The sequence below is a fragment of the Arachis ipaensis genome, chromosome B10, assembly GCF_059453495.1.
Source record: "Arachis ipaensis isolate K30076 ecotype BB chromosome B10, ASM5945349v1, whole genome shotgun sequence".
Lineage (NCBI taxonomy): Eukaryota > Viridiplantae > Streptophyta > Magnoliopsida > Fabales > Fabaceae > Arachis > Arachis ipaensis.
In genome coordinates this window covers 9,152,383-9,173,606 of record NC_142435.1, presented here as the reverse complement: position 1 = coordinate 9,173,606, position 21,224 = coordinate 9,152,383, and the positions used below count along the sequence as shown (strand labels likewise).

The window sequence follows — 21,224 nt, the reverse complement described above, 5'->3', positions numbered from 1 at the left end:
AACTTTTTAAAAAAATATAAATTGTAATTTTTTTTTATTTTTTAATATTTTTATTTTTATTATTATTATTATTAAAATAATTTATCAAATACATTAAAAAATAAAATAATACAAAAAATTATCTTTTTTTAATAATTAAAAAAAACAATTTTAATACTGCATTGTGGTTTCTATGAATTTTTTTTAGTTGTTGAATTGAAAAACGGATCGGAAACCATTTTGTAAAAGGAAAGTTCTTTGGTGATGATAATAAAAGTAAGCATGTGATGCTTACGTTATGTGTTTAGGTGTTAGTGCACGCGTGTACGGAGACTAATAGCTCATTTTCAAGTTGGCTGTGGAGCTATGTTAATATTTTGACACTAATTTTAAAAAGTTTGACCCAATATTAGGCTAAACGGGTCAAACCAAGCGAACCGGCCTGTATTGGGCCCAAGGCCCAACCCGTTTCTCCCTTTCATTAATGAAACTTCAGCCATTTTCCTTGTTTCAAAGATGAAACACGCTCGGAAGAGAGGAGGGGGAGCAAAGATCATGCAAACCCTTGTTACAAAAATTTTAATTTCACCTAACTTTTGATCCGGAGTTCCGATTGACGAGCCGTCAGCGGCCACACGTTCGTCTCGGAATTCTCTACAAAGTCCAATACTCTAATCACTTCTCAGCTTCAATTTTCTCCTTCCCTAATTTCAAAAATATTATGTATTGGGCATTGAGATTTTGTCAATTTTGATGTTTTAGGACCGAATTAGCTTGCGTGAATTGTTGGGTGTTGTTCTTTTGAGCCATGGTAAGGTAAGAAAACTCTAACCCTTGTCACCTTACTGAATTTGTGAACCCTAAGATAATTTTAATGGTAATTATGTTGTTAGATTGGAAATTGGTCGAGAAGTGAAATTAATTTGAGCATATGGGAGCTTGAGATCGATTTTTGAAGCTAGGCTCCTTGGTGAGGGGTTGTGTTGATAAGTTTGTGGTGCGGAAACACTTGAGGTATTCCGGGTTTAACGGAAAATCGGCCAAGGTATAGGTTTCTCGTATTTAATATATAATATTCTGTGAAAATTTGGGCTAGTGACCCTAAGATAGGAAATGAATTGTGATGTTGTGTTGGTTTAGAATGATTATTATGTATGTGATTAGTGATTTGTGGAGGTTGAGATGGGAGCTTGTATGTATAATGTGTGTAATTTGATATGAGTATGGTGGTTTGATGATGATTGATGTGGGTAATAAAGCTAGAATGCTATATGATGATTGATGATGATTTTGTTGGTTAATTGAGAAATTGTGTATGAGATTATATAAAATTGAGGTGTGGTTGATTCTAGAAGGATCTGGGGATAATGATGCTGTAAATGGTATGCTATGGTGCTATTTATATAAGTGGAATGTAAGAATTAAGTTTGTTTTGATGAAAATAGAGGTTTATGAACTTTTGTGAAAAATTTATTTTTGGCCAAATTTTGGCGAGCTATAACTTAATTTTCGAACCCCCAAATTGTTTCAAATTTCTTTTATATGAAAATTGGATCCGTGAATTTTATGCCATTCAAAGAACGAACGAAAAATATTTTAAAACAAAAAAGTTATGCGCGTCGGAAGTTTGGAGTGCAAAGCTGAAATTTATGCGGCATTCAATATTTTTGCTGTTCTGCATAAGCTTGCGTACACGACCACCTACACGCGACGCAACCAACCTTTTCGGGTTGGGTATCTCACGTACGTGAGCAAGGTGCTTGCGTACGCGAGGAAGGAAAAAGTACGCCCACGCGTACGCGTGACCTTTCAGTAATGCACTCCCACGCGTACACGTGTCCCACGCGTACGCGTTGCCCCTGTTTCAGCAAAAAATAGATTTTGTGTTTTAAAGTTTAAGTTCAAACCTCTAAACCTCTAATTTACATTCCTTTGATTCTAGATCTTGTTAGAAAGCTTAGTAATAGGATGAAGATAGGAAATGGCAGTAACTTGGAAATGAAGGAAGATTTTTAAAAAGTAATATGTAGTTGGAGAAGATAGTATTTAAGGCGACAAAGATTATGAAAGTGATATATGAACCACTTAAGAGAGTAAGGCAACGTTGAGAAAGATGAGATGAGCTATGAATTATTATTGAGAATGAAAATGATATTTATAAGAAATAATTGAATATTTTGAGCTTGGGGTGTTGTCTCCCCATGTCAGCATGGGATTCGTTCCATGGATAATATTGAGTTTGGGGTGTTGTCTCCCCCATGTCAGCTTGGGGTGTCGTCTCCTCATATCAGCGTAGGATTCTTTCCATGAATATCATTGAGCTTGGGGTGTTGTTTTTCCCATATCAGTTTGGGGATTCTCCCCGTAGTGAGTTTTGAGCTTGAGGACATGTCGGGCTGGCTACGTAACCGACAGTTGATATCAACAGCCATAGGACAGGCATACATCATGTGCGTATTGTATGATTTGCTTGCTTGTGAACTATATGAGATTACCTACATGATTATAATCTGCTATTTGTTATAATTGCTATCTGTATTACTTGTGAGTTACTTGTGTTTGCCTTGTTTTGCTTGTTTGTCTATGTAAATTTACCGGAGCTAGAGAAACGGAGGAAAGGTAGAGAAGTTAGGGACTTAGTTAGGATTAAGACTTGTTTAAGTTAGAAATCCCTAAAAAGACCACCTTGATTTATGATTTCTGTTTTTAGTTCCTTAAGTTTTATATCTGAGTGTCGGCGTACTAGGATTGCCTCTGGCATCCCAAGACTTTATATCTTATATGCGTGGCACCTTTACTATGCTGAGAACTGATAAACCCCAATTTCGTGATTTATCTTGTGCTTAATTTGGGAGATTTTATCACATTTTTTCTACATTTTATTCAATGAAATAGCATGATTTTTGTAATTCTCCCTTAATTTGTGCTTTAGTGTAAAAACATGCTTTTTAAGTCCTTAAATTGGTGATTTTAATTCACTTTAATTCCATTCGATACCTTGATGTGTTTGTTGAGTGATTTCAGGTTCATAAGGCAAGTATTGGATGGAAGAAGTGAAGAGAAAAGCATGCAAAATGGAGAATTCATGAAAAAATGAGTATTTAGAGAATTGAGGGCCACGCGTACGCGTGAATTGAAGATTTGCAAGCCACGCGCACGCGTCACCCACGCGTACGCGTGAGTAAGAGGTTTTGCCAGCGACGCGCGCGCGTCGTCCACGCGTACGCGTGACGCTTGACACGTGACTCACTTAAAGTGAAATCGCTGGAGGCGATTTCTGAGCTGTCCAGGCCCAAATCCAACTCGTTTTTGAGGATATTTCATGCAGAATTCAAGCTTGGACAAAAGGGGGGAGCAATTAGTTGTAGCTTAGCATCATGTAGTTTAGTTTCTAGAAAGAGAAGATCCCTCTTCTCTCTAGAATTAGGGTTCCTAGGGTATTTTGCATCTTAGATCTAGGGTTTAATTCTTATTTTCATCTTGTTTCCTTTACAATTTTCTGTTTTTACATCTCAATTCTCTTAGTTTGTAGTGTTAATTTCCCTCTTTATGCCTCTTTTATGTTAATGAACTCATGTTGGATTTGGATCTCTTTTAATGCAATTTCATGTTTGATGTTCTTTTATTGTTGATTTGAGTTGGTATTATTGTTTCCTTGCAATTGATAGTTGGTAGATTTTATTCTTCCTTGCAATTTATTATGCTTTCTCTTTATGCTTTCCAAGTGTTTGACAAAATGTTTGGTTAGTTGTTAAAGTAGATTTTTGAGCATTCTTGGCTTGGAAAGAGGAACTAGGCAATCTTGAGTCATTAAGACCCAACTTATGTTAGTGATCTAGAGTTGTTAGCTAGTATTGTTTTCATTGACTCTAATCTCTTTCTAATTCAATTAGTGAGTTGATTAGGACTTTTGGATTGAGATTAGCTAGTCTTATTTGACTTTCTCTCAATGTGAAGATAACATTATACCTTCTTCCATTGTTGGAGATAATGAAATAGGATAAATTCTTGTTAATTATTGTTATGATTAGTGACTAGGATAGAAAACCTATATTCTCAATCCTTGCCATGAATGTCTCTCTTTATTACTTGCTTTCTTTAATTGTTTTCTTTACTTTTCTTACCATTTATTTTCTTGTCCTCTTATCAAATCAAACCCCCCGTATTCCTTCATAGCCAATAATCATTCACTTCATTGTAATTCCTTATGAGACGACCTAAGGTTTAAATACTTCGGTTAACTTTTATTGGGGTTTGTACATGTGACAACTCAAATTTTTTATGTGAGAATTGTTTGTTGGTTTGGAACTATGCTTACAACGAAGTTCTTATTTCTATAGGAAAAATTATAGACCGACACAACAATTCCTCATTATCAAGAACCTCTGGTTCTCATTCCATACTGTGTTGTTGTTTTTCAAATGCAGGTCGAGAGGCACCTCACTAGGCGTCTGGAGCTTCTGAAGCGAAGTGGTTTATTTTGGGGTTTTTTTAGTCTTTTGATATATGTATATATAGATTCTCCTCTTATGTACTTGTTTATTTTCTCCTCCTAGAGGATTTATGGAAAATTAGGGTTTTAGCTATGTATTTTTGGATTTTGAGATATGTATATATGTATGTAATTATTTCTCCGGCCAGCCTTAGCTTCGCAGGCCGAGTTAGGAGCTTGTTATTTTGTATCATTGACTCTCTTATCTTACTTTCTATATATTTAGATTTATGAACCTTAGTTTTCTTTGTACGCAAGTTTTCCGTTTACGTAAGCATTACGACTTTTGTTTTAAACTTTTCTTCACAAGCTCCTCGGTATAAATTCCTTTCAACTACTATTATTATATATATACTTTTACTTTTAGAGGTTGTAATACCTTGTCACTTTAACTTTATGACTTAAGCATAAAATTCCGTGTGGTAGGGTGTTACAAGGCTGGTGAATGAGACAAAATGCTGGAGTTTAATATGAGTTTCTCTTGTTGGTTTATCATTATTAAAGATATTGATTTCTCTTGTTGTACGCTCTACTGAATGTGTTGAGTTTTTCTGTCTTTCAAAAAAAAAACATATTAATTTTTCTTGTTGGTATAATATGAATTTTCATATTAAATTTAAAAGAAAAGGGTAAGAGAACTTTAAAAAAATAAAGAGCCAAAAGGTAGTATAGTTCAATTAGGAGAAAAAAAAAAGAAAAACATCATTTATATTTGTTTGTGCAAGTTAAGGTGTACAGTAATAAAAAAATCAAATCACAATAATAAATTAATAGTAATAAAAAAAATTTAAAGCCAACGTTAAACATTATTACTGTCATAGAATAAATTTATTAATGGCATACAAATAAACATTAAGATAATTATGTTTAATGAGTTCGGCCAAAAAAATTAGAAATGCTCCAAAATATGTTAAGTAAGATATCATTAATTAAGAAATTAAATTTTTAAATTCTTAAATTTAAATTTATTTATTTGGTGTAAATATATAATCAAATTATATCATCATAAAAATTATTTATGTCATAAATTTATATACAAAGTATATGAATATTAATATTAATTTTTTTTTTCACAATCATATTGAATATTATTTATTGACAGTACCTCATCGGTTGTATATAATAAACAATATAAATATTATAACATGTTATATATGATAAATTAAATACAAGTTTCACACATTTTCTTAAAAAACTCACTCTTTCTGTTTTAAATTGCCACAAATTAAAATTATTTTTACTATTTATCATACTTAATCATTATGTTAAAATTACTGTTATACAATATAAATTAATTAATACATGCTACAAAAAAAAAAGAATATTAGTATTAATTCCAAAGATAATATTATTATGAGTAAAGGACAAATCAGTCCCTAACCATTGAAAAATACTTTTAAATTCCTGACGTCCTTAAAAGTTGGACGAATCAGTCCCTCCGTCCAAATGCCTCCGTCAGACCCAACAGAAAAGTCTGACGTGGCTCCCGTAGTGCTTGTCACGCGTACGCGTGACCCACACATATGCGTCGCCTGGCAGACTTTCCTCTCACGCGTACGCGTTGCCATGAATTCAACAAATCCTCATTTCTTCATAAATTCTTCACTTTGTATGCTTTTCTTCCATTTCTTTCAAGTCATTCTTGCCTTCAAAACTTTAAATCACTCAAACAAACATATCAAGGCATCGAATGGGAGAAAAATAAATTAAATTTAGCAATTTAATAGCCCAGAAAGCATGTTTTCAATCATTAAGCACACTTAAGAGAAATTCACAAAACCATGCTATTTTAGTGAATAAATGTGAAAAAAGTTGATAAAATTTACCAAATTCAATACAATATAAACCATAAAATTGTGGTTCATCAACTTTTTCACACTTAAATATTAGCATGTCCTCATACTAAAATTTTGTGGTTCATCAACTAATATGCAAAATGCGTCTGCCTACTTGGTTAAAAATGAATCAATCTCCAAGAACATATATGAACAAGTAGGGCTAAGATAATATGATGATTTATGAATTCCACTAATTCAAATCTCAAAATGAAGTATAAATATACTTGCAAGAAGAAAGCTCGTGAAAGCAAGGAACAAGGGATTGAGCATCGAACCCTCACCAGAAGTGTTTGCACTCTAATCTTTCTAGTGTTTGAGGGTCGATTCTCTTAATTCTCTACTAATCTTGCTTTCTAAGGCTTGCTCTTCTTCTACCAATCAACATATATTCAATGCATGAATACACATATCAAGAGGTCTTTTCAAGAGTTGTAATGGGGTTAGGGCTAAATTTAATTTACTTTTCTCCCATTCGATGCCTTGATATGTTTCTTTAAGTAATTTAAAGTTTTAAAGGCAAGAATGGCTTGAAAGAAATGAAAAAAAAAGCATGCAAAGTGGAGAATTCATTAAGAAATGAGGATTTGCTGAATTCATGGTGACGCGTACGCGTGACACATGCGTACGCATGAGAGGGAAGTCTGCCAGGCGACGCGTACGCGTGACAAGTATTACGAGAGCCATGTCAAACTTTTCCGTTGGGTCTGATAGAGGCATTTGGACAGAGGAACTTATCCGTCCAACTTTTAAAGACAATAGGGACTTAAAAGTATTTTTCAATGGTCAGGGACAAAAATGTCCGCGTGAAAAAAGGTCAGGGACCTATTTATCTTTTACTTTATTATTATTTAAGTTGTTGACCTGATTTAAGTTAACTGTATGAAACTAGTGATAAAATATCAAGAAATTAGAGTAAGAACAAATAAATAAGCATTGGCATCAAGTCAGATGTGAGTAAAATAAGAATAAAGAATTAATTATAAGAAGAAACAAATACATATTAGTAACATAAAAAAATGACAAATATTAATTTTATAGGATTAAAAAGATAAAATTTATTATTTATTTTTTTCAATTATTTTTCAAACTTAAAATTTTGATATTCATTTTTCCTTCTTTTGTTCCCCCTCTCCATATTTTTGTTCCTACCATAACTTATACAATAGAAAATGTTGCCCAGCCAAAACAAATTTTATTTTTCGACTATCTTTTCTCTCCTTTATTCCAAATAATAACTTCTACTGAAGTTCATATACTTGCAAACAAACAATACAATCTGAAAAAACACCCGTTTCACTTTAGCCCACCTGTTAGGCTCACTATCTAGGTCCCTCTAGTTGGCCTAAATATGCTCTATACATCAACACCTAATCATGAATTAATATCATTAATTTTATTTACCAGAAACGAAAACTGGAACTCATAATTACCCTACAATCAATGCATCTTACACGTGTTACAATCCAAGCTTGACACATAATGTCAGTATCACATGCTTATTTTTGCTGTCCTCACCAAATAATTTTCCTTTGTGGAAACCAATTCTTCGTTAAATTTCGGGTAAAACACTGAACACTCAAGTGGATTAACTTGAATAAAAAAAATTTAAATTAATTGATTACTTATAAATTAGGTTGGATTAAAGTTCAATTTAAATAAACAGTTTAATTAAATTTTTTTAAAAAAATAGTTTAAATAATAAATATTTATATTAAAAATAGTTTATACATAAATTATTTTATTTTTTGTTTTTTAATTTTAAAAGTATTTATTTAAAAAAAATTATAAAAATTTTTTTACTATGAGAGAAGTTATTTTTTTAACTTCTCCATAAGCATTTAAATAGTTTCTTAGAAAGTTACAATTTGATTTTGAAAATTGCATTAAACATTAATACTACTACTCTTTATAAGTCAAAAACTTAAAAAAAAATAACTTTTAAAACTTCCCAAACAAACTCTAAGGTAGCGTTTGTTTTGAGGTACTGAGACAGAGACGGAGAGATTGAGACTCAGTATCATGTTTGTTAGTTTAGAGACTGGTACTAAAATTTCAGTATTTCAGTACCTCCAAAAAGTGAGGACACAGGGGACTAAAATTTTTAGAGATGGAGACTGAAACTTTAATAACATTTTATACCTAAAATACCTTCATTTCAATTAATTAATTCTAATTTTACCCTTTGTGCAAATTAAATTAGAGTTTCATTCTTGTTTCAATTTCTGTCTCCCATTTTGCACCAAACAGAATACTGAAATTTATTTCAATCTCTATCTCTTAGTCTCTGTCTCTCAGTCTCAGTCTTTTCGTCTCTATCTCTCCACCAAACGCTACCTAAGTACATCTTTTTTACGTTTACATAACTATTACACTCTTTTTTTCTTTGGTGAGAGAACATGAATAATATTGCCATAAAATGAAAAGGTTATCTCTCAAAGGAAGAAGTAGAGGAAGGTAAAAGTGTTCTAATAAAAAACGAAATTGTTTTTATAACGATAAAAGATGAATTTTTATTAATAAAATTATTTAAATTTTAAAAAATTATTTAAAATTTTAAAATTATTTTTTAATTTAACCTAATCTCAAATTCAAATTTTAACCCACAATATCACCATCTCAATTTCAAATTTCACTGCCACTTAAATCCTTTTTTATTACCACTTGTCCTCAACTACCACTATTACCACCACCATTACCATTACCATGCTACTACTATTGCCACCTCATTCTCTTTACCACTACTATTATACTATTTCATTTTCCTCCAATCACTGCCAACGAATCTATTCTCTTTCTCATTTGGGAATAAATAACAAATCTCCTTTGTCTCATCCAGGAGCAAATTACAAACCTCCTCTCTAACAGTTCCGTAAACACTTTGATACTACACCCTACCTAGTTTTCTTTGCTCACGACAACAACTGTTACCAAAAGCTCGTCGTGGAAGAAGACGACGAAACAGAAATAATGAGAGAGAAAAATAATTTGAGATAGAGAAAAGAGAAGAGCGCGATGACTGAGGGGAACCACAGCCGCCGCTGTCATTGTTGAAAGATCTGAAAGAGAGAAAGAGAGAAAGAGAGAAGACGCGATGGTGAGGAGTAAAAATGGAGACGATGGAAGGAGCTACTATTGTCACAGTTGAGACACAAAAAGAGGACACTATGCAGTGGAAAGGAGGAAACACATAGGGGAGGAGCTGCTGTTAGGAGTGAGACGAGCCACTACCATGTCCACCATTTGAATGTTACTGCTTTTTTTTTCATCTCTCTCTGCTTTGATTTTTCAAGTGGGGTTTTAGAAAATTTTTTAGTTTTGAAATCTGGAGATAATACTCATGAAGGATTTTGAGGAGCTAAATTTCTGGTAATACTGATGATAGATTTAGAGAGAGAAAGAGAAATGTTGGTTTTAGGAATTTTCGAACTGTGAGTTATTGGTGGTGGTGGAGGTGTACTGATGAGTGATGTCGGCGACAATGGTGATGGTGGTGATAGCCGATGGCAGCTATAACAGTGGTGGTAGTTAAGGATGAGATTTGGATGATGATGAATTTGGGTGATAGTGGTAAAGAGTTGGAAATTTGGGAGGTGATGGTAAGGGTTAGAGATGGGTTAAGATAAGTAAGGAGGACAGTTTAGAAATTCTAAATAATTTTTTAAAGTTTAGATAATTTTATCAGTAAAAATTAATCTTTTATGGATATAAAATTAATTTTATTTTTTTGTGGATAGATTTATCATTTATCAATGTTCTGAACATTTATGGATAAAAATAGTAGTAAAAAGTCCAAACCAATTATGATAAGATCAATAGTTGCCGGTCAATAGTGATCACCTCTACCTGTAATGCCTTCGGTTTTTTGAATGGTGGAAAGTGAAAACTCAAGTGCAGTTAATTTCAAATGAAGTTGGAGTAAATACGCGATTACCCAATGTGATCTTTGATATCCCAATTTTACTATTATAGTCCTCCAGATAGAGCTCTAGACACCATAGTGGCCCCTGAGCATCTTTCCGACGATGAGTTAGCTATCGTAGCGCTGACATGGCATCACTTTGCCACGCTAAACCCAATTTGGTCTTTCCTTCTTCGGGCCGCTTAGTTCTGGCGATGTCACCACTGCTGGAGTTTCGTTCTTGGCTCCGCTGGGAAGGGTGTACGTGAGGAAGAAGAAGAATGGCGTGTCCAGATTCAGGAAGGCATTTTAGAGGAACGTGCCAGAGAAAAAACGATCATGGATGGTGCCAGTAGAGGTGGTTGACGTGGCAAGAGGAGAGCAATGTGCATGGGCGATGGGGAAGGCCGATGAGGAGCAGGGTTTGTATAGGTAGAAGGGAAGGATGAAAAAGAAGAAGCATGAGTTGTGGAGGCTGCTGCCGTGGAGCTTTGGTGCGGAAGGGAAGGAAGAAGAAGTTGTGGAAGCTGCTATCGTGGGGCTTTGGTGTTGGAAGGAGGAAGAAGAAGAAGCTTTGGTACGGAAGGGGAGGAAGAGCTGCTTCCATGGGGCTTTGGTGTGGAAGGGAAGGAAGAGCGGAAGGGAAGAAGAAGATCCAACGTGGCAAAGTGATGCCACGTTAATGCTGTGATAGCTTATTCATCGTCGGAAAGATACTCAGAAGGACCACTATGATGCCCGAAACTGTATTTGTGAGACTACAATAGTGAAAATGGAATCTCAAAGATCACATTGGGTAATTGCGTGAATCTCAGGGACCACTATGGCCTATGAGGATTTACTCTGTGAAATTGATAGTTGAGAGTAGGGGTGTACATGGGCCGGGCCACACCGGGTTTGGCCTAACCCAGACCCGACCCGAAATATAGACCGGACCTAATTTTTAGACACTAACCCGACCCTACACCCGATGAAACCTATGCACCTTCCGGCCGGATGAAAACCAGGTCTTTAACATGTAAAAATCACCTAATCTCCAACCATTATTTCACAATTCACATAGTAAAATTCACTTAAAAAATTATAACAAGAACCAACCATTATCTAAAATTAAAACATAACCACAATCAATACTAATATTATCTCATAACACTAAATAGTTAAGTCACATACAAATAACACAAAACATTACACTAAAGTCTTGTTCTTCCTAAACATAGAACTTTAACTCATAGTCTTTATAACACAACATTGACCACAGAAGAATAGTCATCATCCATCAATTGCTATTAATGTTGTCAACTTGTTCCTTGTGATATGGATGCATTAGTAAAACCTACAAAATACAAATTACAAAATATATAAAAGACCGAAAGAGTGTGGCGATGGGCTGCAACGGAAAGGCTAGCAGCGGAGGGGAAGGGCTGAGGGGACTGAGCTCTGAGTCTGAGGGTGACACTGTGGCAGGGTCAGGGTGCGTGGAAGAGGGGGAGTGAGGCATGGAAGAGTGAAGGCGTGAATGCATCTGATCTGAGTGCCCTAGACCCCTTAGGAAATTAGAAAATAGAAACTGATTCCTCCCCCCCTCCCCCCAACCGGGCCGGGTGACCCGAGCTATGGTCCGGTCCCAGTTTCATACCTTCTCTTGGCTTCATATTTTTTTCCCGAGTTAGTGCCAGGCCACTTCAGGTCCGGGCCAACAAACCCCAAATTCCTTTAGGCCCGGGCCAGATCTTCGGGTCGGACCGGGCCTTGTACACCCCTAGTTGAGAGTTGTTAAATAATTGTTTTCTAATCGCTCTCAACTTCACCTGAAACTATCTGCACCTGAGTTTTCACCATCCAAAAGGTGAAAACCAAAGACATTACAGGTAGGGGTGATCACTATTCACGGACAAAAATCATTTTTTAGATTAAAAAAAAAAATCATTTTTTTTTAAATCTCTTCAAGTCTCTGCATTCTATGAAGGGAATTTGTGATTCCATTGCTTGGAATTTCAGGGTGGAAGAACTAGCAAAAACAATCAAAATAACAGATAATCACATTTAATATAACATTTAATATAAGAATAGAAACAAACTACAGTATATAGTTTTAACACTTGAATCAAAATTTATGGCCTGGATGTGGGTTCAGAATTTGACAATTGCTGAATACCTAAACCTCAAACCCACAAAAAGGTCCTAAAAGATTTGTTTCCATCAAGATCCCTGAGATGTACTTACAATTGGACATCTCTAACAAGAAAACTGCAAACTGTAACAATTTTACCAGACACAAAGAAATATTAAGAATAATAAAAAAAAAAAAAAAAAAAACTATGAATTGATCACCAACAATCAGTGACCATGGTTTTCAGTATCCTAGTCCAACAATTGGCTATATTCAAACAGCACAAAGTCAAACTCAGGTCTCCACTCTACTTGGCAAGTTGTGCACAAGTGGAAAATCATCGAGCCAATCACCGTAAATCCGATTGATCTTCTTAAATCCTTTCCACTTGAGCAGAGATTTGTTACCCTGCCCGTCTTCATTCGCCGGAGGTACACTTGCCGTGTTGCTGGGGTGCACTTCATTGGCATGAACTGATGATACAACATTTGGTAAATTTGGAACGGCAGACTTTGTTGAAGCTGAAATAGCTCCAACAACTTCTGCTTCAGCGCGTCCACCAGGAGCTTGCAACTCTGGTTTTCAAGACAAACAATACATTGTAGCCAGATGAGAAATTGCAACACTAATAATGTATAAGTTTTCATATGCTAAGGAAAGTACATCCCGGTGATCTCAGCCAGGCATCAAACTAGTTAGTCAGAATCATGAACAAAAAGTAAGGGTTCAACTACATGACATAGTTAAAAACTTAAAATACAGAGGCTCTCAATTAGGCGAGGATCCTATCTCCAATTACGCTTGCTTTAGTTTGATCATGACAGTGAGGGAGATGATAGTGGCTTCTACGCCATATTTAAGTCATCCATTCATTGCTGACAACATCTTAATAACCAAACTGACACATTCAAAACATAGAATTCAACATCTCTATGCAATGTGAATAAGCATCTACCTTTTTACACAGCACCCACATAAACCAGAATCCATATAATCAAACACAACAAAATTATAACAGCACCAACTCTAGCATACATAACCAAATCCAAGAATAACAAAAATATGTTTTTAAAAGGATTATGCATAAGTATAAGCATGTACCTGCTTGTCCATGGGCAAAGTGACAGTCCCCACCAAAAGGACAGTGCCCTGTAGTCTCCCACTTGATACAAAGCTTAGTCTTCCAATAAGTACCCTTGGAAGAACCCCTTGAAACATTCAACCCAGCCACACCACCATTACCATTGTTCACAGCCCTATTATTACCACAACCTTCTGAACTATTACACCTAGAGCCACCACCATCACCACCACCATATCCCTTTGGCGGTGAACCATTAGTAGTCCCTATGCTTATTACTGAGCTCTCCCTATCTCTATATCTCGCAGAATTCGAATCCTCCCGGAACTTTCCAGGATCCTCATGAAGGAAACTGCACCTCTCACCATAAGGACACTCCTCACCATTGTAAAACTTCTTGCATAGCTTCATCTTATGGATGATCTTGTGATCATCATCCCAATTCCCTGAAGACCTTTCGTCATTGCCTCTCAATCCAACAATTTCTTGCCAGTTAGGTGGTGGCTGCCTCACATCGTCGGCGCCGTGCGCAAAGTTGCAGTTCTCGCCGTTCCTACAGGTTCCGAGCCGGAACTTTGCGCAGATTCTGGTTTTGTAGAAAATGTGGCTCGTTCCTTTGTTCCCTGCAGGGTTTGCCGTGTTCATCGTCCTTGGCGAATCATTGAGGTTCTCCATTGAAGTTCTTGGCCTCTTGGCCAAAGGGGTTTGGTCCAAATGCGAATGCAGGTCCAATGATTCATTGTTCATTGGAACTTGACGAAGCCTCACATCAATGGCATCCGTTGATGCGAATCTCGTCGGTGACATCGTGAATGTTTGTATATTATCAGGGAAATTCATAATTTCAATTATCACGGAACAGATTTTGATACTGTTCTATCAAATTTCGATTTTTCTTTTCTTCTTTGAAGAAGACAAAAAAAAAAAAAAAAAAGCGTTCTTGCTGAACAAGTCAGATCAAGAATTCAAAACATGCAATCGGAGTTATATGAACCGATTCAACGGCTTTGCCGAAGTCCAGAGAATGATGCTGATTCTGAATTTCTGATACAATATATATAATCAAATCAAATAATTAAGTACCAATAAAAAAGAAAAAGAAAAGAAAGGAAATTGAGGGTTTAAGGCTAAATACTGAGAGGGAGAAAAAGATTGAAGGATCAAAACGAAGGAATTGGGAAGACAGAGATTGAAACGATAAAAGAGAAAGGAGAAGGGTGATCGAAGTTTGAATCTTTTGAGGGATTGATCACGAATTATAGAATGAAGGAGGAGGAGAAGGAGGCCAAGTGCAAGGTTTAAGCCTTTTTGTTGGCATAAGAAAGTCAAAAACTCCAAAACCCTAGCCGCCTAACACACAACCAACATTGACTATAGTAACACTTGACACTCAAAAAAGATATTGAAATTTAAAAATGTTTTTTTTTTATAAACATAAAAAAGATTAATATTCCATGATAAAAAAAAGGAAAATAGAAAATATTTGAGATAAGAAGGATCGAGAATATTATACCAATTGAAATTAACTAATTTTTTAAAATTTTATTTTTAAACATCCAAATAAACATCTAGAATCGCATAAAAAATCTAAAAATAGAATTAAAAACTTATCAAATTTATTTGTTATATATTTAAAAAAATAATAATAAGGGGATATACAAGAATAAGGGGAATATACAAAGTTGCTATAGAGGGATCAAGCTTATGAGTTATACTATGAAGTTATGGAAAATGGTGATAGACCGGAGGTTGAGAAAAGAGACACAAGTAACGGAAAACCAATTTGGATTTATGTCAGGCAGATCTACCACTGAAGCGATATACCTATTAAGAAGGATGATGGAGAGGTATCGTAATAATAAAAGGAATCTACATATGGTGTTTATTGATTTGGAAAAAGCGTATGATAGAGTACCAAGGGAGGTCTTATGGAAGGTTTTAGAAAAGAGGAGAGTAAGGATCGCATATATTCGGACAATTAAAGACATGTATGATGGGGCCACATGTAACACCCTACCACCCAAAAATTTACGCTTAAGTCGTAAAACAGAGGTGGCGAGATATTACGACTTCTAAAAATTAAAATACATACTTATAATAGTAGAAAGAATATAATAGACTAGGAGCCTTGAAAATTGGGTAAAACAAAATCGTAAAATGAAAAGCGCCACGCTCTGGAAACGGAACAACTTGCGTGTGAGGCAAACTATAACTATAAAACGTAAGACAATAAAAGGAGGAATCGAAAGCCATAAGTACAAAATAACAAGCTCCTAATTCAGTCTGCGAAGTCAAGGCTGGCCGGAGAATATTTACATATATATATATATATATATATATATATATATATATATATACATATCCAAAACCCAAGATGTACATAAACAAAATCCTGCCTCTCCATAAACCTCTAAGAGGATCAAAAAGAATAAGTTATGTGGAGAGAAAGCTAAGTACGTGTATATACATTACTGCACAACAAAATAACACAGTAACCACTTCGCTTCAACTGTCCAGACGCCTAATGAGATACCTTTTTACCTGCATCTTCGTACGAAATCAAAATATTCAAAGCTCAGGAGAAGCTTTCTGAGTGAGCTATCGAAGAAGAAAATGTCCAAAATCGTCCGTGCCTCCTAAAACTTCCGTTGACCAAACCCAAAGGAAAGAGGAACTACGTCACTGTCAACTTCCACTAATAAAAAATGGTACCAACGTGTAGAGGAGGAGGTTACGAATACTCTTACCGGATTAGATTTTTTATTGGAGTTACGGATTTCAAGAAATCGAAGCTGGAGGTTCAAAAGAATTTACGTTCTCTCTCGGTCTTCTCTCTCCGTTTTCTTTCCTCTCACATACGTTAATGATATATATATATATAATTAATACGCCGCCTTAGCTTTCTTTATATTATATATACACTTTATGAAAGAAAATTATAGTAATAGATTATACTTACGCTAGAAGAAAGCTAAGAATTAAAAACTTATCAAATTTATTTGTTATATATTTAAAAAAAATAATAAGGTGATATACAAGAATAAGGGGGATATACAAAGTTGCGGAAACTATAAAGGGATCAAGCTTATGAGTCATACTATGAAGTTATGGGAAAGGTTGATAGAACGGAGGCTGAGAAAAGAGACACAAGTAACGGAAAATCAATTTGGATTTATGCCAGGCAGATCTACCACTGAAGCGATATACCTATTAAGAAGGATGATGGAGAGGTATCGTAGTAATAAAAGAAATCTACATATGGTGTTTATTGATTTGGAAAAAGTGTATGATAGAGTACCAAGGGAGGTCTTATGGAAGGTTTTAGAAAAGACGAGAGTAAGGATCGCATATATTCGGGTAATTAAAGACATGTATGATGGGGCCACAACTAGTGTGAAGACTCAAGGTGGTATGACAGAGGAATTCCCTATTGGTATAGGATTACACCAAGGATCATCCTTAAGTCCATACATTTTCACATTAGTCTTGGAAGTACTCACAGAGCACATCCAAGAGCCTGTGCCATGGTGCATGCTTTTTGCCGATGATATCGTCCTTATGGGAGAGTCAAGGGAAGACCTAAATAAGAAGTTGGAGTTATGGAGAGAAGCTCTAGAAGTATATGGTCTGCGCATAAGCCGTAGCAAGACGGAATATATGGAATGTAAGTTCAGTCTGAGAAGAGAAAACACTAATATAGAGGTGAAGATTGGAGAAAACATCCTACGACAAGTTAAAAGTTTTAAGTATCTTGGATGCATTATATAGGATAATGGAGAGATTGAACATGATGTAAATCATAGGATTCAAGCAGGTTGGTCAAAATGGCGGAGTGCATCTGGCTTTATATGCGACAAAAAAGTGCCTTTAAAACTTAAAGGTAAATTCTATCGCACCGCTATAAGACCGGCTATGCTTTATGGTACGGAGTGTTAGGCGGCTAAAGGGGAGCACGAACATAAGTTGAGTGTGGTAGAGATGAAGATGTTGAGATAGATGAGTGATCATACGCGATTGGATAAAATAAGGAATGAAGATATAAGGGAGAGAGTTGGAGTAGCACCCATTGTGGAAAAGATGGTTGAATTGCGTCTCAGGTGGTTTGGACATGTGAGAAGAAGACCGATAGAACATCTAGTCAGGAGGGTGGATGAGATGAAAGATGGACAAAGGGCGAAAGGTAGAGGAAGACCTAAGAAGACCATCCATGAGGTGGTCAAACGAGATCTACATGTAAACGATCTCTCTGTAGACATGATACATGACAGAGCACAATGGCGTCGTTTGATTCATGTAGCCGACCCCACTTAGTGGGATAAGGCTTTGTTGTTGTTGTATATTTAAAAAAAAAAATACTATATGACCAATAAATATTATTATTTTTTGTTAGTATTAATTAATAATAATTTATACTTATATTTATAAATTTTTTATACATAAAAAATATATAATGTGTACCTATATTTATTAAAATATTATTATATATGAATTAATATAAATTGTACTCAGATTTTTTTAAAATTTAAATACATAAATTAATAGAATTTATTTATTAAAAATAACTTAATATTTATATTGATCAAATGATAATAAGATATATTAAAAATTATTGATTTTCAAAAAAAAATTATTTGTTCAAAAATCATTAAAACATTCAAATAAACCTCCAAAATTTAAATAAAAATAGTCAAAATCCTAATAAAAAAGATAAAAATATTTACTGTAAAGCATCCAAAATTGATTTATAAATTGAGAGAAAAAGGAGGATACATAAAAAACAAAGTAGGAACGAGACTTTGATGGAGCATGATGATAGCAACTCCAAACGACATAGAAGAAGAGGAGAAGAAATCTATGGGAGATAGAAGACATGGAGGAAGAAAAAAACGAAAAAGGAGTGTTTAGACTTCAGACAAAAAAAAAAAGAAAAAAAAAGTAAAAGTATTTGTTAATATAGTTATTTAATACTTTTTATATTTAATTTTAAATAATAAATTATAATAATAAAATAATTTTTTTAATATGGGAATAAATCTTTCATTTAATTGTTTTCTTTCTCTCCTTTATCCATTAGATAAATTTTATTTAACATCTCAATTGGAAAATTTCTTTGTCTTGACATAATGTACTCCAGGAGAACATAATGTACTCCAGGTATAAAGTTCTTTTATGCAATAAAAGATATATCTTTGAAAAAAAAAAGTTTACGTTCCGAAAAAGAAAAAATAGCTAAACAAAAAAATTAAGCTGTGAAAAAAATTAAACGAATTTTTGATACTCCAAATACACCTTTAATTGTAGACTTGTAAATTCTCATACATCAATTATGAATTATAGACATTTTAATTTTTAACCATTCAACTATATATGTTTGCCGAAAATTCTTTAAACGACGAATAACCAAAAAAAAAGAAATTAAGAAATAAGTTACTCTTTTTTTTCAATTTATTTGGATAGAAATTTGAAAGAGAACAAATAGCTATTAAAACAATTTAGTCGTTGGTCCTCAAAGACTAAAGCTTGGTTTGGTAAAGCTTTTCGAAGAGGTGCTTGTGCTTTTTAAAAGCTCAAGCTCCTCATTTTGTGTTTGGTAAATTAAAAAGATCATGTGCTTGTGCTTGCACCTTTTAAAAGATTGGGGGTACTTTTAAAAGCACCGAAGATAGAGCTTTTCAAAGTTGGCTTGTGCTTTTCAAAATTTAAAAGTCTAATATAACCTCATATGTTAACTAATTTTCAAATTTAATGCTTGCATTTATGTCTATTATAGTATTTTTAAATTTTAAAAGTTATTTTACCAAACGCAATTGTTGTTGCTTGTATTTATTAAAAGCTATTTTTAATTTAATTTACCAAACATAAATGCTACAACTTTTAAAAAGCCATCTTTTAAAAGTTAGCTTTTATAAGCTACTTTTGAAAAGTAAAAGCTTTACCAAACCAAGCCTAAAGCGTTCCGCGCTAACCAAATCTGCCATAGAAGGTAAGCCAGCTAAGCACTTCTAATTCTAAAATTGGGTTTGGATTTCTCAACTTCCATGAATTGACTCCACCAATTCCAAGCTTTTAGATTAGGGTCGCGCGGAGAATAGTGCTAGCTACTGGGGAGCTATTCCAAATTTGAAGAACTTCTAGACAGAAGACAATGGCATGCATCGGTGTCTCCGGCGCCGATTGACAGCGGGGACAAATGCTGCTAACTTGTGGTAATTTCTCGTTCAATTTTGCTTTAACTGCAATGCCTTCATGGGCTAATCTCCAAGAAAATAATTTGACATTTGGTGTTACTCTCATTTTCCACAAGATTTTCCACATTTCTGAGTCTGCATATCAGGGATGGAGTGAATTCACTGGAGGGTTAAAGAATTGGTATGCTATACTATACCCAGATTTTACTGAATACTCCCTTAAGTTGTTATTGCACCATATAATCGAGTCTTCCTCTTCTATGATAGGAATTTGTTGAATTTGCTGAGCTGTGTCTAGTGGGAAGGCTTCCATAAGGAGTTGGTAATTCCATTCTCCCTCGGCTGTGATTAGCTGTCTAACCCAGGTAAGCGATTCATCTCTGCATTCATTAACTGTAATGCGAAATGGTGGTTGGTCCCCAAACCATAGGTCTTCTCTGATTCTGACAACTCCCTGAATTGAAACTTTGCACTTAACTCCTTTCTCCAATATTTTCCTTCCTTCCAGAAGACTCTGCCAAGACCAGGATGGTCGATTTCCTGGTTTGGCTTCTAGATAGGAACTATATCTGAAGTACTTATTCTTGAAGATTTTGTAAAAAAGAGAATGTGGTTTAGTCATCAGCCTCCATCCTTGTTTAGCTAACATGGCTAGGTTGAATGCCTTTAGGTCCTTAAACTCCATACCCGCAAAATTCTTTTCTCTGATCATAGTGTCCCAACTGATCCATTGCATCTTCTTTTCATTCTGTTTCTGTCCCCACCAAAATTGCATCATCATTCAGTGCAGTTCATCCAAGAGGGTATCTGGGAGTTTGAAACCGCCCAGAGTATAAATTGGTATAGCTGAACCCACTGCTTTGATTAACACCTCCCTTCCACTAGCAGATAGAAATGATTTCTTCCAATGCGAGGGCTTCTTCGCCACCTTCTCTTTTATAAAAGTAAATGTTTCTTTTTTGGATCTGTGTACTATGGAGGGTAGCTCCAAATATTTATCCTGCGTTCCAATATTTGGGACTTCTAAAGATGCCGCTAGTTCAGTTCTGATGGGTAAAGGGGTGTTTTTGCTGAAAAACACAGCAGACTTGGAGAAATTAATTTGTTGTCCACTTAGTCTGCCATATAGTTGGAGAATTTGGGATAGATTAGAGCAGTTGTATTGGGTAGCTTTACAAAATAAGAGTGAATCGTTGGCAAATAGGAGATGATGAATAGTCGGACATCTACTGTTCAATCGCAGTCCTTGAAAGAGGTTATTCTGTTCTCCTTTGTGGAGCAGATAGGATAGACCCTCTGCGCAGAAAAGAAATAGATATGGTGAGAGGGGGTCTCCTTGTCTGAGACCCCTACTTGGTTTGAAAAAAACAGTTGGTGTACCATCTACAATAACAGAATAGGATATAGTAGAGACACAAGCCTTCATCCATTCAATCCACTTTGAGCAAAAACCCAACTTCTTCATAATAAACCACACAAAACTCCATTCCACCCTATCATATGCCTTACTCATATCAACTTTTATCGCCATGTCGTTTTCCCCCATGAGTTTTATTCTTTAGAAAATGCATGCATTCATGAGCCACAAGAATGTTGTCACTAATGAGTCTTCCTCGAATAAAAGCACTATGATTG

At 34.9% G+C, this 21,224-nt stretch overlaps 1 protein-coding gene across 1 annotated transcript; it reads right to left on the bottom strand.

Annotated features, from left to right (window-relative positions):
• Window positions 1-12,264: 12,264 nt before the first annotated feature.
• On the bottom strand, window positions 12,265-14,782 carry LOC107621723 (Zinc finger (CCCH-type) family protein). The gene is made up of 2 exons (XM_016323738.3): window positions 13,422-14,782; window positions 12,265-12,895 (listed from the first exon to the last, which is right to left on the bottom strand). The coding sequence occupies exons 1-2, from the start codon at window positions 14,239-14,241 to the stop codon at window positions 12,615-12,617; spliced, it is 1,101 nt and encodes a 366-aa protein (XP_016179224.1). The 5' UTR covers window positions 14,242-14,782; the 3' UTR covers window positions 12,265-12,614.
• Between the last annotated feature and the right edge of the window lie 6,442 nt (window positions 14,783-21,224).

Excerpts from the sequence above, each read along its gene's own strand:
- LOC107621723 (XM_016323738.3), bottom strand. The coding sequence starts at position 14,241 with ATGAATTTCCCTGATAATATACAAACATTCACGATGTCACCGACGAGA. Across the intron at positions 12,896-13,421 it reads CTTTGCCCATGGACAAGCAG|AGTTGCAAGCTCCTGGTGGA; the intron begins GTACATGCTTAT and ends CTTGAAAACCAG.